The 14792-nt window shown below is 35.9% G+C and overlaps 1 protein-coding gene across 1 annotated transcript in view; it reads right to left on the bottom strand.

Moving 5' to 3' along the window:
- Nucleotides 1–14792, bottom strand: part of SUCLG2 (succinate-CoA ligase GDP-forming subunit beta) — a 220509-nt gene that overhangs the window by 97242 nt on the left and 108475 nt on the right. The window contains exon 5 of the mRNA XM_085300009.1: nt 8188–8329. Within this exon, the coding sequence (XP_085156135.1) occupies nt 8188–8329 (142 nt within the window). The remainder of the gene's footprint in view (nt 1–8187; nt 8330–14792) is intronic.

The raw sequence follows: 14792 nt of genomic DNA, 5'->3' as shown, positions 1-14792 counted from the left end.
ATCGTAACATAACTTGAAAACTAAAACCTTTGATTTGAAACAGAGCAATATCTAGCAATAAGTCTTGAAAAAAATCTTGTATTTCTTTCTGAAAAGCTAAAACCTCAAAATCATAGTTATGCAAGCTGCATATTTTTTTTTCAGGTTCTCTGGCACATGGGGCATGACACATGTGGCCATTACCACATATGCACACACAGTTAGATCAGCCACCCATTCTTCACATATGCCAAGGGCTTATGTGGAAAAACATTACTTACTTGAAGAGGAGGAATCAGGCACATAATAAAGCTATATGAGAGACGCCATGYGCGTTCAAAGATACTACATTGATTAAATACTGCTTTGCTTAAAATTTTGCCACTTCTCAGCAATATCTGCTTCTGTGAAATAAAGTTTTATTATAAAACACAGGAAGGCAGAGAGAAGGAGGAAGGGGGAATAAGCAAAAAAAAAAAAAAAAAAAAAAAAAAAAAAAAAAAAAAAAAAAAAAAAAAAAAAAAAAAAAACAAAGGAAGAGGAGAAATAAGTATTTTAGGACTCATGTCCAAGAAGCAAGGTCCTACTACACAACAGTGCAAGCGAGCCAGTGTGTATTAAATCCTCAAATGGAAACTCGAACTCTACATAAAATGTGCCTTTGTGTGGTTTGGCTTCCAAAACAGATTAAGCTAAAGCATCTAAAAGCAATCTTAGAGCAAATGAAGACTATCCACAAGAATACTATAGAATAATCACTGCACTCCAGCTCTGCACTATGACTGTGATAGCTATATGACAGTAAATTCCCCATGACTTTCAAACAAAATCCTTAGTAAAGTAGGTTTCAGTGAATACAACCTTTAAACACCTTTCCTAACTCCTCTGAGTCTCCATKACTGATTTTTTTCATTCAGCAGACAGCATAAATAAACTGAATCACTGACATATTGATTATTAAATCTCCCTCAAAAAATTACTTTTAAGTAAATAACAATAATATACAGGGTATTACTTTTATAACTCTGTTTTTTTCACCATTTGCAGACAAGAGTGAGATTTTTAACACTGTAAGCACAAAAAATTCTGACTGGAAAAAAATTCTACAAAATAAATTGTTGCAAAGGGGACACGGCAGAGAAAAGGTTATTAGAATGGTTAACAATCATTATTCATTTTCTGATGCAAACACAGCAATCGGAAATTAATGTTTCTCGATCAAGTAACTGATAGCCTACACAAAGCACTTGAGGGAGAAAAAAGTGCAAGAGTGCGTGCACATGCATATATATAGTGGGTTTTAGCAGTATAAAATTCCTGCAGTAATTAGTTGCAAGCAGAATAAGAAATAACAGACTTTAGTACCAGAAAAGGAAGAAGCTTTTCTCAGCCACAAGGCACAAAGTGGAAGATGTCATTAGGAAGAGACAAGAGACAGAAAATGGATACAGTGAGGAAAGGACTCTGACAAAGAACAGGAAATTGGAAAAGGGACAAAATGCAATGAGATTAAAACTACAGACAGCGGCAAGTTTTGTGGAGCTTTGAAAGGGATGACAAAATACTTAAACTGCATTTAAGAGGTGCCTATGAAGACTGAGAGCAAGAGAGTAATAACAGATATTTGCTACTGGTGAGGAGTCATGTGAAAATGCAGATTCCCTCCAGTCTTGGATTTCACAGCACAGACAAGGCAAAGTCCAAACTCCTGGCGCAAACACAGGCCTACTGGAGGAGATGTTAAAGGGGAATACAGGAATGCACGTGACTTGAAAATGTATAGGGAATACTGAGAGACAAGCTGGCAGATATTTAGGGACATTTGTGGACAGTAACACATTAAACAGAAGAGAAATACAAATCTCCATCTGGTCCAGAAACAGTAGCAACATTCAGAAGAAAATCAAAACCAACTGTATCTCACAGAAAGACAGGAGCAATTACTCCACGGCACTAACATGAGGATTTAAAATGAGAGAAAGGCACCAGTTCTGTGTGAACACACAYGTCACTACAGGTTAATGAGCGATAACAAAAGTTTTCGTGTCATCAGACACGGAGATAGCCTAAGACCGAATAGAAAGTTCTAGATACTGTGGRGTTTTTTTTAGAATTTCACAGCATTTTGAGCATAAATGATCTACAYGAGAAGTGCGGGCAGAAGCACTGAATCACTACAACTGAAATGTTCTATATCCAAAATGGGATTTAGTCTTCAAAGGAAGGCTGTTTTTTAAATTATTATTTTTTAAAGCCTGTGGACTGCGTAACATCAATATATTTCACTGAACTCCAGGGCGCAGAGCCCCTAACACACAGAGCCAGGATCACTCAGCGGCACTGGAGCCTGGGCACAGCATGATGCATTTCATAAAGAGCAACAGGAAAGGAGACAAGGTGGTCACTGAGCAAAGACAGACACGTACTGTCACATTTACCCATTCAAATTCTCCCTTTCCTGAAGCATTTGCTTATTAATGCCAACATCAGCTTCCACAAGCATCAGACASCAAAGCATACCAGTAGGAAGAGCAGCTATCAAGCTGCCTCAGGACTGCAGACTACCTGAAGTCCTCTGGAAGGAGGAACAGGTTTCATTCGATAGTTTAATCAGTGATAGGACACTGACATAAACTGTTACTGCTGAGGGCTGGCTAATGAGCAAGCTGATTAAGCATTAAATCCACCTGCTTTCCGAAAACTTCAGTTTCTGATGGTTTAAAGATTTGATTCCTCTTCAAGGAGGACTGAAGTCTCCACAGGGACTTGGTTAAAGGGCCACTCCGTAACTGCAGTGAATGGGGGCCCCAGATTAAATGGCAAAYTGAGTTACTGGTTGCATAGCCATATGGGTATAAAATGGATGAAACTTCATTGTTATACTTGTATTAACAGGAAATCTGCTAAATGCAATACATATAAATATTCATGATCAGTAATTTTGAACACAATTCAAACAATACTCACCTACCACTACTTTCTAATAAATGTAAAAGGTTGCTTTCTAAATATTTACTTATTTGAGAATAGAATCAYTTAGTCAATAACTTAAAAGAGCTATTTTGCCTAAAAGGATAGTTTTAGCAAGACATATTTTAAGTGTGAAGAATTTTATTAAAGGCTATCAGAGAATTAAAGAGCTGGGGAGGGCAGTGAGTTTGTTGCACACAGCTCCATGGAACGTTATTTTAGAGATACGTAATTTTTCAACATACGCAGAGAAGCATAATCCAAGCAGTGTTTAAAAATAACTAGCTATGCAACAGGGTAGGCTTAAAAATTATTAGTATGCAGTGAACTCTACAGAGGAAGGTAAGATGGAAATTACAGATATACAGAAGGAGGCAATTTGCCTTCTACCTACCCTGACAGAGAAGAAAAAAGAAAGGAAATTAAATCATGTAAGCAAAACACATGATGACAGGGAGAAAGATCAGCTAGACAACTAATAAGGTCAAAGATTCAACAGTAAATAGAATAAGTTACTTAGAGATAACAACAAAAGGCTGGTCTTCATAGGATACTCATAGGAAAGCACTTCCTCACATAACAAAAGAGAACCTGCTTTCACTTTTCTGATCCCTCAGAAATGTCAAATTCAAGGCTCTTTTTCATTTTTCCTAACATGAAAGTTTAGATTAAATGCAGACAACACTTTTCTATCAATTTCGTCATAATCTATACAAAAAAGGGGCATGACCAAGCTAAAGACCAATTCTTGATATCTTCTAAACACGCACGGCTTTCAAATGATTTTTCTAATTTCTATCAGAGAGATTAATTTTGAGATAAGAGATCTAAAACAACATCTCCAAATGCTGTCTTCCATCCAACAGTAAACACAGTCAGGGCAAAAACCCATAGCATTCTGAGAGGTAGGAAGGAGACCAGTGATCACTTGAGAATGAATCTAAAAACAGATRAGTAACAGGTGACAAGTAAAAGTCCTCATAGAAAGAGGCTACAGTAAACCTCTTCTGTCCTCTATAAAATACATGTTAACTTCTTCAAAGCGATATGTAAAGCATGCCTGTAGTCTAGAACAGAATTTTATGAGTTCCGTCATGCATAAGGCAATAGAAATAGAATATGCAGAGACTGTATCTTCTTAYACATTTTTTAAAGAAGATTGAATAAAGGCCTTGTAAGCAATTCAATTGCATTTCTTTGTGATAGAGTGTGAACACTGTACCTGACTGATTCCTAAATGTAATGAAACACTCTCCGTGGCAATGGGCAGCACTCTATTGCTTTTGTTAAAAAGTAGAAAAAGAAGCACATGCGAAGCTCCTGGCATCCATTTAGGATGTTCAGCATTTTCAACCACTGCTAGTACTCTACTCATTCAAAGAGCCAATTGACAGGACACTGTAATACCCTCCAGCATAACTATAATTCCTCTTAGCTTTGTTCACCTGCTCAGTAGGGTTTAAAATGCTGGTTCCCTTAACTTCTCCATCTGACAAAACAAAGAATAATACATGAATAAAGCAGACTTAACGGCATCAGGTAGGGAAGGCTACAGAAAATGATGGACTCTGAAGTGATGCACGGTGCATGTACCCGGTATGACCAATGAAAATGTGCACATTTAATAGTGGAGGTATATATATGCATACACAGTGATTTTTTGCTATATCGGTACTATAGYATGTGAAAAAGAAATAAAAATAGTGTCTTCTCTGAATATGTCAGCACCAGACGTACTACTGCATTAAGTGAGAATCAGATCGGAAGACCTGTATGTTAATATAGGAACAACCAGATTGTCTCTCATTTCAGACAAATGCTTAGCTCCCAAATATTTCTCTTTACTATTGTTAAATAGTGGAACCACAACTGCAAGAGCTTTTTAACATGGTGTGTTTCCTTAGAAGACAGATCAAGCAATACCACAGTGTTGTGGTGAAATAGCACAATATCCTTTTCTTTTGCTTTTGAAAACTTAGGAATTTTAACACGAAACAAGAAAGCATCTGTAACTCAATTTCTTGGTATTCCATAAATATTGCCTTCTCTACAAGAGCTATATCTGCAAATTGCTTAGCATGTAAAAAACTGAATTCCTTGGGGCTTAATTCTGTATTCCTTACTGTGCACAATCTCTTTTGAAGTCAATACTTGTGATGTCATTTTAATTTTCTTAGCATCTGCCACTCTCATCTTAAGGAAAAAAAAACCCAATCCTTTAACTTGGTTTACAGTTCCTTCTAGACTGCCTTTTGTACTGTTTACAGATTTTGAAAAATCTTTCTGCAAAAATTAATATCCAGTGTATTCAGCTCACCTACTAATAAAAATATACAGAGTAATAGAGGAAATAAGCGAAGTATAACAAATACTGGACAAAAGTGAACCTTTTCAAAATGACATGCATTAACACCTTCCTGTCAACTGAAGACCCAGCAGGAAGAATGGTCTAATGTCACCTCTTTTCATTATATGAACAGGAAATCCAGCATTAGCAATACTGGTGACTACAAACACTGCAGCATGACACAGGACTCTTAAGCATGTAGTACTTGGTGAAACTGTACAAAATTGCACGATCTGTGTGAACGCTTTGCAAAGATTTCAATATCCAGGCATATTTCAATATCCCTTTATCTGTCCCACTTTATCATATACACAGATCCATGCTAAAGACAATCCTGTAAAATTGCCTAAATAAATAATGCTTCTCCTGTATTCATGATGATACATTTACAGAAAGAACCTCCTGTCACAACAGAAATGCTGAACCTATCTCAATTTCAAGTTGTGGTAACTGTCTCCTATTTTCATCTTAGCATACTTGCCAATGTTTTTTTGGTTTGTTYGTTTGCAGAAGTGAAACTTAAGAACAGCTGCAATGTGGCATAAAACACCTAAAATACCCAATTTTTGAACACAGCTGGGAAGGGGTCACTGGCCTGGCCTTTACCACCTCTTACTGAGGAACACTTGCTTATCAAGAACATCCCAGAGCCACCTTTTTCAGTTATTTTATTTTGGAATATATTGTGYCTCCTTTTTGTTTTGCTCATAGCTTTTTACTTCACAGTTTGGCCCTCTCCTSTTCAGAAGACATACTGTGTTCTGTAGACAAACCTGAGTGACATCAATACCATCAGTCTGAAGGATCATAGAAAAGATAAATCTGGAAAAAATCCTGGAACAACGATCACATTACCATGTGTTCTTGATGCTGAGTTCTCRAAGTGCGTGCTAGGAATACAATGACAGCACATCAGAATGATTACAAGGATGTTGTTAATTATTTAGTGTATCAATGGAGTGCATCAATCATTTCAACACGAGACAGCCTTCATACTGTAAAGCACAATTCCTTAAAGCCCAGTAATGCACCATGCTTGAATACAGCAATATACAGTGAAGAAAGGTACCACCGACTGATTTTTTTTTTTTTTTTTTCGGTTTGAAGTGCTAATAGGTCAGTCCAGCTTAGGGAGTGGGGGAAAGACTTGCATGGAAAAATTTGATTAGCAAAGATTTTTTTTATACATATATATAATATATATACATATATTACTTCTGAATTTTTTTAAATTTCAACATAGTTTTGTTACACACCAATATTTCTGTGATTTGTAAAACACGTAAGCTTGCTTTGCAGAGGTTGTTTAAAATAAATCTAGCATCATAGAACAACAAATAATCTACCAACATTTATGGAGTAATTTATTTCTCCAAATAGTTATAGGGATCTAAAATACTTATGGTTACTGGATAGATCAATCCCTTTATGGGTTCAATCATGATCAGGGGGGTTTAAGAACTGTAAGATTTGTGAAAAACTTGTCACAGCTTCAGTTAGTATTTCTTGAATTTGTCAGATGTCCACGTATGAAGAAACCCTCCAAAACCAGCCATTTATTCAGACTTTTAATTTTATGAGCTTTGCTTTGTGCCAGCATTTTTCAGTTTACACTGAAAAACGACAATAACAGTAACATTTTTTTTGTTTGAAATATATTTTTAAATATGCTGGTTCACATAAAAATGTTTTGATTACTGAAAAGCATAACTTAGTGAAGTTACAGAGATATAACAAGTCATTATGCTAATCCTATTCAGCTACTCAAGGTCTGATCAGATATTTGATATGAGTAAGTTGTGTTAATTTATTTTCCAGTGCATAAAATTCAAACACATTTAACTACATCGTTTGTGCATTATGTGAGACATAAACAAAAAACTCCCTTCCTGTTATTACACAGTTAGATAACAATGGTGTCTGTCCTCTGACTTCTTGATATATGGTATATTAATTTTAACAAAGGCTAAATGAAAAGAGGAAAATAAGCAATACACTATTATTAATAAGTTTAAAAAAAGATAACTTTTTCCCCTCCACGGTCAGAATTGAGTGATAAACTTATTTGACCATATTTCCTTTTTGGAAAATAGGTATTACATAAATTCATTTCTGTCACAAATTCTAATCTTAAGGATACTAGACTAAAAGGAACACGCTGTCRGAGAACCTAAATGGAGTTTCAGAAGCATGCTCTTCTCTCCCAGCCATTATCAAATCTTTTTGTGATGGTAAATAAYTCACCTTTTCTCTGTTCCCATGTGGACAAATATACTGTGCATATAATTTTCTCGCATGTATTTTATTTTTTTACAGAATCATAGAACAATTGAGGTTAGAAGGGATCTTTGGAGATCACCTAGTCCATYCCCCCTGCTCAGTGCAGGGTCAGCTACCACAGGCAGCCAGGACTGCATTCAGCTGKTTTTTTAGTATCTCCAAGGATGAAGACACCAAAACCATCTTCCTCTCCCCATCCTCCCCCCCCTTTTATTTTTCAGTAAGTTGTTTGAAAATAACTTTTTAGGCAAGTTCATTTATTTCACAGTTCCTTAAATTATATCAAGTATAGAACAACAAAATCTTCAAAGCAACCATTTATGATGTTATTCTCATTTCTGAATTATTGAAAATGACATAAGTAATGTTAATTAAAAGACTTCATGTTACATACTGCCCACAAAAGATTTTACAAATAAAGCTCTGAAAAATATTGCTATCATCAACTGTTCTTCACATATGAAATGAAGTAGATATTTGAGATCTCAAAAGTACATCAGACCTTTACAATAAGCATCAATTTGAAGACTGTGTACAACTTATTAGACAGCAATTTATTTTCCAGGCTGCTATCTAGTGAAGCAGATTTCTCCCATCGTCAGTTAACTTACTTAGTCTCTGAGCAGCCTCCAGGGCATCATTTGCAGAATCAGCCACAAAGAATCTCTGAACTGTAACCCCATGGTCTGCCATTAGTTTTTTACTTTGGTACTCCTGCAGGTTCAGCCATCGTCTTGGGGTTAATTGAACAGCCTACAAAAATGAGAAGGGAAAGTAACACAATGCTCATTAAGAACAGCTCATAAAACAATCAGCTGAGCTCTTCATCCTTATCGTTATCTCAAACTAGCAGTTACAGAACACTATTTCAGAGAAGAGGTAAAATATCCATTGATTTACCCAAGTGCCTTTTCTCAACATTTTTGTACCCAAAGTATTCTGAAATCTATAAAGCGTAAGCTACACAATGCTCACTAGATGATCTTGGCTAGGTAAGACGTGTTGTATTAAATATCARCACAGATTTGCAAATATACTTGGTTTGAAATCTAAAGTCTACTTACGTTTTTATGTTGTCTATTAGTAGTCTTACTTTAAATACAAATTCATTGTTTCACACTAAATATTCCTTCTTAACAGTAGATTTTACATAATTCTTAAAATCATTTAGATTGATATTATACATTTATTGCTGTGTAACTGAGAAGAAAAACAACTAAAATGGAACTGGTGTCAATTTTTAAGAAAGAGTGATAGTATAGTGGTTATCACATCTGCGTTACACGCTGAAGGTCCTGGGTTCAAGCCTCAGTAGAACCAGCACCAGGAAATCTTTGGGAGGTTGGACTAGACAACCTCCAGAGGTCCCTTCCAATCTTACTGATTCTGTGACTACATACTAATATGTGTACTATTTGTGGTGGACTGTTATCTGTGCTTAGCTGGTTGCAGTTCTAGGTATATTTGTTGAAAAACCCAGCACAATCACTTCAGCCATGCAAGTCCAACTACAGCTAGAGGAGAATTTATCTCCTGCCGTCAACATACAAGTTTGGATGTCACAAGTGCCTAYGTTTTTTTTCATGGATACAAAGATACGAAAATCTTACACTAAAAAAAGGTAACATTTACTAGTCTTGCAGGTAAATATATCGCATATAGACACTGTAGAAGTCAGGAGTCCATTACGAAATGATTTTAAAGAAAGGGCACATTCTGTGCACAGGATAAACTGTTACCAACAGAAGCAAGAACTAYGGAGCTGCTAAGCTGACATCCTGTTGTTATTACAATGCATACTTCCATAATGCATATGCTGGTTTTAAAAGAATAAAACCTGCAAGAGAGATATTTTAGGTCCAGCTCTGCAAAGACATTTCTATGCATTTTAAATAAATATCTTGAAATTTTTGATCACAAGTAGAAACTGACTTTTCTGAAGATGTCAAACACAGACTTCTGAAAGTGCTATTGATAATAATAAGAATTCTTTGACAAAGAGCTCATRCTTGCACAAACCTACAGATATAAGTTAGATAATATTTTAGTAATCTCTTTAGGCTGGGCAGTTCTCATACTAACAATTCAAAGAGATTATTATAGTCATTCATAGAAATAGAGAAACTGAAAAGTTATTCTGAAAGGTATCACTGATTCCTGGCAATGGTATAGTTACAATTTACACCAGCAAAAAAATGTTATTCTTGTATGTAGAGATGAACTGTTGTTCTAATGGCAGGAAGCCCAAAATAAATCATTGATTTCTCATGAGGTACAATATGCAAGCTAGTACCATACACGTAGACACATTAGACAAAGAGGATTTATTATATTAACACTTTGATTACTAACACCATGAAAAAATAGTATCCTAATATAGCTTTATACTGAAAACAAAAAGCCTCCATGTTAATGGTTTTCAATAATACAAACCCTTTATCACAATATTAAATATTGCATTATATCAAAAGCAAACCACCATCTGTTGCTACTTGCTTTGAAACAGAACTCAAAAATTGATGCATTACAGAAATGCAAACCCCATCTTTGCACATCACCAGGTTTTCTGCATGAAGCAACTCCCACAGAACATAAATAGTTACAAGCTCAGAATGACACATTTTAAATTCTTTTTAATGCAACCTCATGAAGTATGCTAAAAAATAAAACCCCAAAGAGCATGCTGACAATACTATCTCTAATTTTAGGCAATATTTCTATTGTACAGGCTCCTCAGTATGTTTTCTATTTCTCAAAGTTATTCAGACACAATACATTATTCAGTTTACATAATGCCTTCAAATTCAGGGTCACAATTTAAAGCAATACTCATAATTTCTGAATTTTAATTTATTTTATTATTTTAAGACCCCTGTTAGACTCTTAACAACTATTACTTCATGGTCATTTCCACAAAGGGATTAACACCAGGAGCCTGGAGGGACCCTGAAGGTCAAATCCAACCTCAGATGGAAAATAGAGACAGAGAACTTAACCAAACGCTGACTCAACAGGCCCACAGTTTCTGTCAAGCTACAAACCAGCTTCTACCGGAGAAAATACTAGTTCTACCTATGACATTCATAAACATTCTCTTTTTCATCATTTCTCAAAAGACTCTCTCATAATTATAACATTATTATGAGGATTTTTGAATACATCATTACTGATATACAATTGATATTTTTATATATGTGTATTTCATAACATTTAATTCACKCATTTTATTTAATCCACATGCACATGCATACTGCGGAGAAGCACCACCTGTGAGCACATATTGTCACTTCACATGTCTGAATCTGTATAGGCAAAATAGCACATTATTAAACTAGGTTATCACAGCCGTAAGATTAAAATCCATTTTCAAAGGCCCACCTTCCAGCTGCAAGGAACAGCAAATGAAAGAACATCCCTAAAGTGATTAAAGCCAACCACCATGGAAGAGGAAGAGGAGGAGAAAGGAAAAAAATAATGCACACCTTGATGAGACTAGCTGGCTTGGARTCAATTCTGCTCCAGTTAAAAGCTGTATCCAAGAAATACACCTGCCTGCTGGGGCCTGGAGCTACAGTACAAGAACATCTGCAAAGACTTTCCTCTTTCCATTTCTCTTAATCAACAGAGAATTCACACATCTGACTTTGAGGTACAGAAAGGTAAGTTCAGACCTTCAGTCAAAGTTGACTGACTTAGAACAAAATGAACAAAATCATCAATTCTAATTTAAGTCAGAAAGTAAGAAACCTTGATTTAATTAATCAATTGTTCTCAAATTCCATGTTTCTATTTTCCAAAAGAAAGGTTAATTCTCCTTAGTTGGYAGTCAATAAAAAGCCGATCTGAAACAAAGAATAGGTCTACACTAAGTTTGGTAGCATTCTTCGCTTATCTGTAAATATTCATAAATATTACAGATTAGGATTCTTAATTTTTGTGTTAGGCAACCTTTTGTATTTATGGGAAACCACACGACCTTTTGAGACGTATGTCAAATTGCTTCTGAATAAAAGTAAAAAAAAAAATGTTAAAGATGCTATATTAAATAAAAAACTGAGTTAAACATCTTACTAAGTACTTTTCTTGTRCACATTTACTTAATACCAAATGGTTTGTATAGAAATATCTACAGTTCACTAATTCAGATAATAAACAGTGAACATAGCAACGAAAATTTAAGAATTAGTCTTCAAAACCTAACYTTTACTGATCATTTAGAATAAATCTCAATTTTGCATGTACTTGTTAGTAAGCTAATCCAAACCAAATAAACTAAATGGAAAACATTCAAGTAATCTCGTTCTGGGCCAGACTTCTGTTGCTGTTACTTGACAAAAAAAATCTCTTTCAACGTGACTTGTTTCCAAATTTTTGTTTGGGTAGGGATTAAGTAGTTACGGGATCTGCAATGCAGCACAAAGTCTTGCAGACTGACATCTGCAATGTTACTTCAAACTAACAACATTTAAGTGATAAAAATCTTTTGAAGACTCTCATACAACATGGGCTGCGAAGAGGCACCAGCTGAGGACGGCCACCAGCGTCAGCTCCCAAGATGCGAGAGACGCGGAGCGGAGACGACGGCACGCTGAGGAGCRGAAACTCCGCTTGTTCTTAGGAGAAGAGGTCCCTTCTCCAGGGACGCCCACCCGGTGCCCCGTACGCCGGTGGCAGCTCCAGTCTGGCTCAGTTAATGACCAAATGCAAGCCTAACAGCTCAAACAGGAAGCTGGAATAAGCTCTATTCCCAGCCATACTCCTGTGTGTTACAAAAGCTTTTGGTACGCGTTTTCCAGTTGTAAAACAGATAAAACTCCAAATGCTCTGCATAGATATTYCAAATCATTACTGAGATGTTAAAATTATATTACATATACATACAGTGTAGGTACATACACGCATACAGGCACAGAGGTCTGTTCTTATTTAAATATTAGAAAAGCAGTGTTAAGAAACCATGAGAAAATTTCCTGTACAAATTATGAACGAGACAGGTTTGAGGAGCACAAATTAAAAATAAAAAAAGAGAATAATTCATTTGAAAGAACTGGCAAAACAGTCCTAAGGGTGACAAAGCAGAGATCTGGCCAAAAACTGCTGGTACAGAAAAGAGAAGCCTACAAATGTAAAACTGGTAAGTATATACATTTTTTCTCTCTTCTGTATTATATGATTCTAAGAGAAGCTACCTTAACTGAATGCCAACTTAAAACTTTCAGTCGTGGCTTTCAACAAAATAGAAACTCCTAGTTGTAAATAAACTACTCAACAAAATGAATTAGTACAGTCTATCACAGTAGATGGAATATAATATATTGAAGAAATGAACAAAGTTTGTATTAAAAGCTCTGAAGAGCAAAGAATATGAAAAACTTGCTTTAAAGCACTTGAAGCATACACACCAGATGTCTAGAAGAGCAGGCAAAATATAGCAGTGACAAAAGAGATGAAATAAAGCAAAAGCCTTGAATCTATAAAGATGACTACTCTTTTAAGATCATCTTGAAAAAAATGAGAAAAAAATGTCACAAGCAAATGCATTTTAGATTTACAGAACAAAAAATAAGAAAATGACCACAAGATGTTAGAAATGTGAGTAAATAGATGATCCCAAGAACTAATTCCCAATTCAAAGACATTTCAGTTATAATAAATATGTGGCTGAAAGACTGAAAAGTCACCAGYGTGACAGAAACAAAGCCATAGGGGAGACAGCAATAAAAAGAATCAATTAAGTACAAGAATTTGGAAAAATCCTTGTCGGACGAAGTTCTCAACCCTCTCAAATACATTTAGAGCAAGCAGTCTCAAGAAGCTGAGGTGGCCTTGAAATAGCTTCCTGGGCACAGTGAATTTCGATGCAGCCTACAGATACCTACGGGTCCCTGACTACTGCACAAACACACACAGCCCTAAGACAGCCTAGAAAGGAGTTTACAAAATTGTAAAAGAACGTTATTTCCCAGGCCTAGTCTTCYGTGGACAGACACAATCCAGCCCTTCCCCTTGAGGCTTATCGGCGGGGCACAGAACRCAACTCCAGCGTCCCACGCTTCCCAGCCCTCCTATTTACTTTCCCATTCTCCAGCTCTGCTCTCCTCAGGGATTTAATTGCTCTCGGCAGCACTGAAGAGCCCTGCTGCACCCACCACTGCACTCCTGTCTTTTCAGAAAGGCAGACTGAGGAAGGAGGATGTAAATTACCTTCAGGAAAAATAACTTCAATTTGTAGAGGGGAAGAAAAAAAGCACCTAAAAGAGAAACTAAGGCAGCAGCTACTTTTTAAGAATTTCTGCTTATTATCGACTCTAACCTCCTTCTATTCCCAGCTTATTCCTCTTCTTGAATACTATTACTTCCTCTGCACACATACTAGTCAGAAAACCGTACTGGAAAACACCATACATCTCTCTGACTTTTCCACGCAGTTTGGCTGAAAGGCAATATGCTTAACCAGTTTAAGCTATATCTGTGTTTTATCTTTTTTTTTTTTTTTTTTTTTTATTGCAAGGAGTAAAAGCCTTATTACAGAGATTCTGTCACTCCAGCCTACCAGGAAAGGACTGGAAATAGTAAATGGGCTTTGCTGAAACTTGAGCTCCCAATGCGACCTCTTAGGGTTTGTCTTCACAGGATGACAGGCCAGAACTAGAAAATCTAGAGCCTTATTATTTCCACTGGTGGCATATTTCCTGTTAATCTTAAAGACTTTTTTCCTACCCAAAATAGTTTTAAAATACTTCCTACTAAACTTGCACATTCTCATTACTATACATATACTTTAAACTTGACCATTAAYTTCTGAAAACCTCTGAGCAGTCCAAAGAACAGTGCTAGGTTTAAAATACACTTTTCTAATTTTTTTYAGTTGTCATTCTACCTCTTCTTAGCCTGTTAGCTACAATTTTTGTAACCAAGAAAAAGTTAAAATCACTCCAGTGAGAATAAATTAAAGAAATTAAAATCTAGTATTTATGTTTTCATACAGTGGAATAAAGAAAAGCTCAAGCTAAAAAATTTAGCCTTTGAAAAGCAAGTTCTTATTAAAAGRGCAAAATAAGTATTATGTTTCTGTTGAAGACTTCCAACAGAACCGATATTTCCACGGGGGGGGCGGGGGAATAATAGCTTTTAAATGAGCTATTTCTTTACGTCATGTATTTATGTATACATATTATATACAGAGAGCAGCTCTCATCTGAGATTCAGATATTTC

The sequence above is a fragment of the Rhea americana genome, unplaced genomic scaffold (assembly GCF_003343005.1).
Source record: "Rhea americana isolate MKP2758 unplaced genomic scaffold, rheAme1 scaffold_16, whole genome shotgun sequence".
Lineage (NCBI taxonomy): Eukaryota > Metazoa > Chordata > Aves > Rheiformes > Rheidae > Rhea > Rhea americana.
Note: the sequence above shows the minus strand (reverse complement) of the source record. Positions and strands in the feature narration are given on the sequence as shown.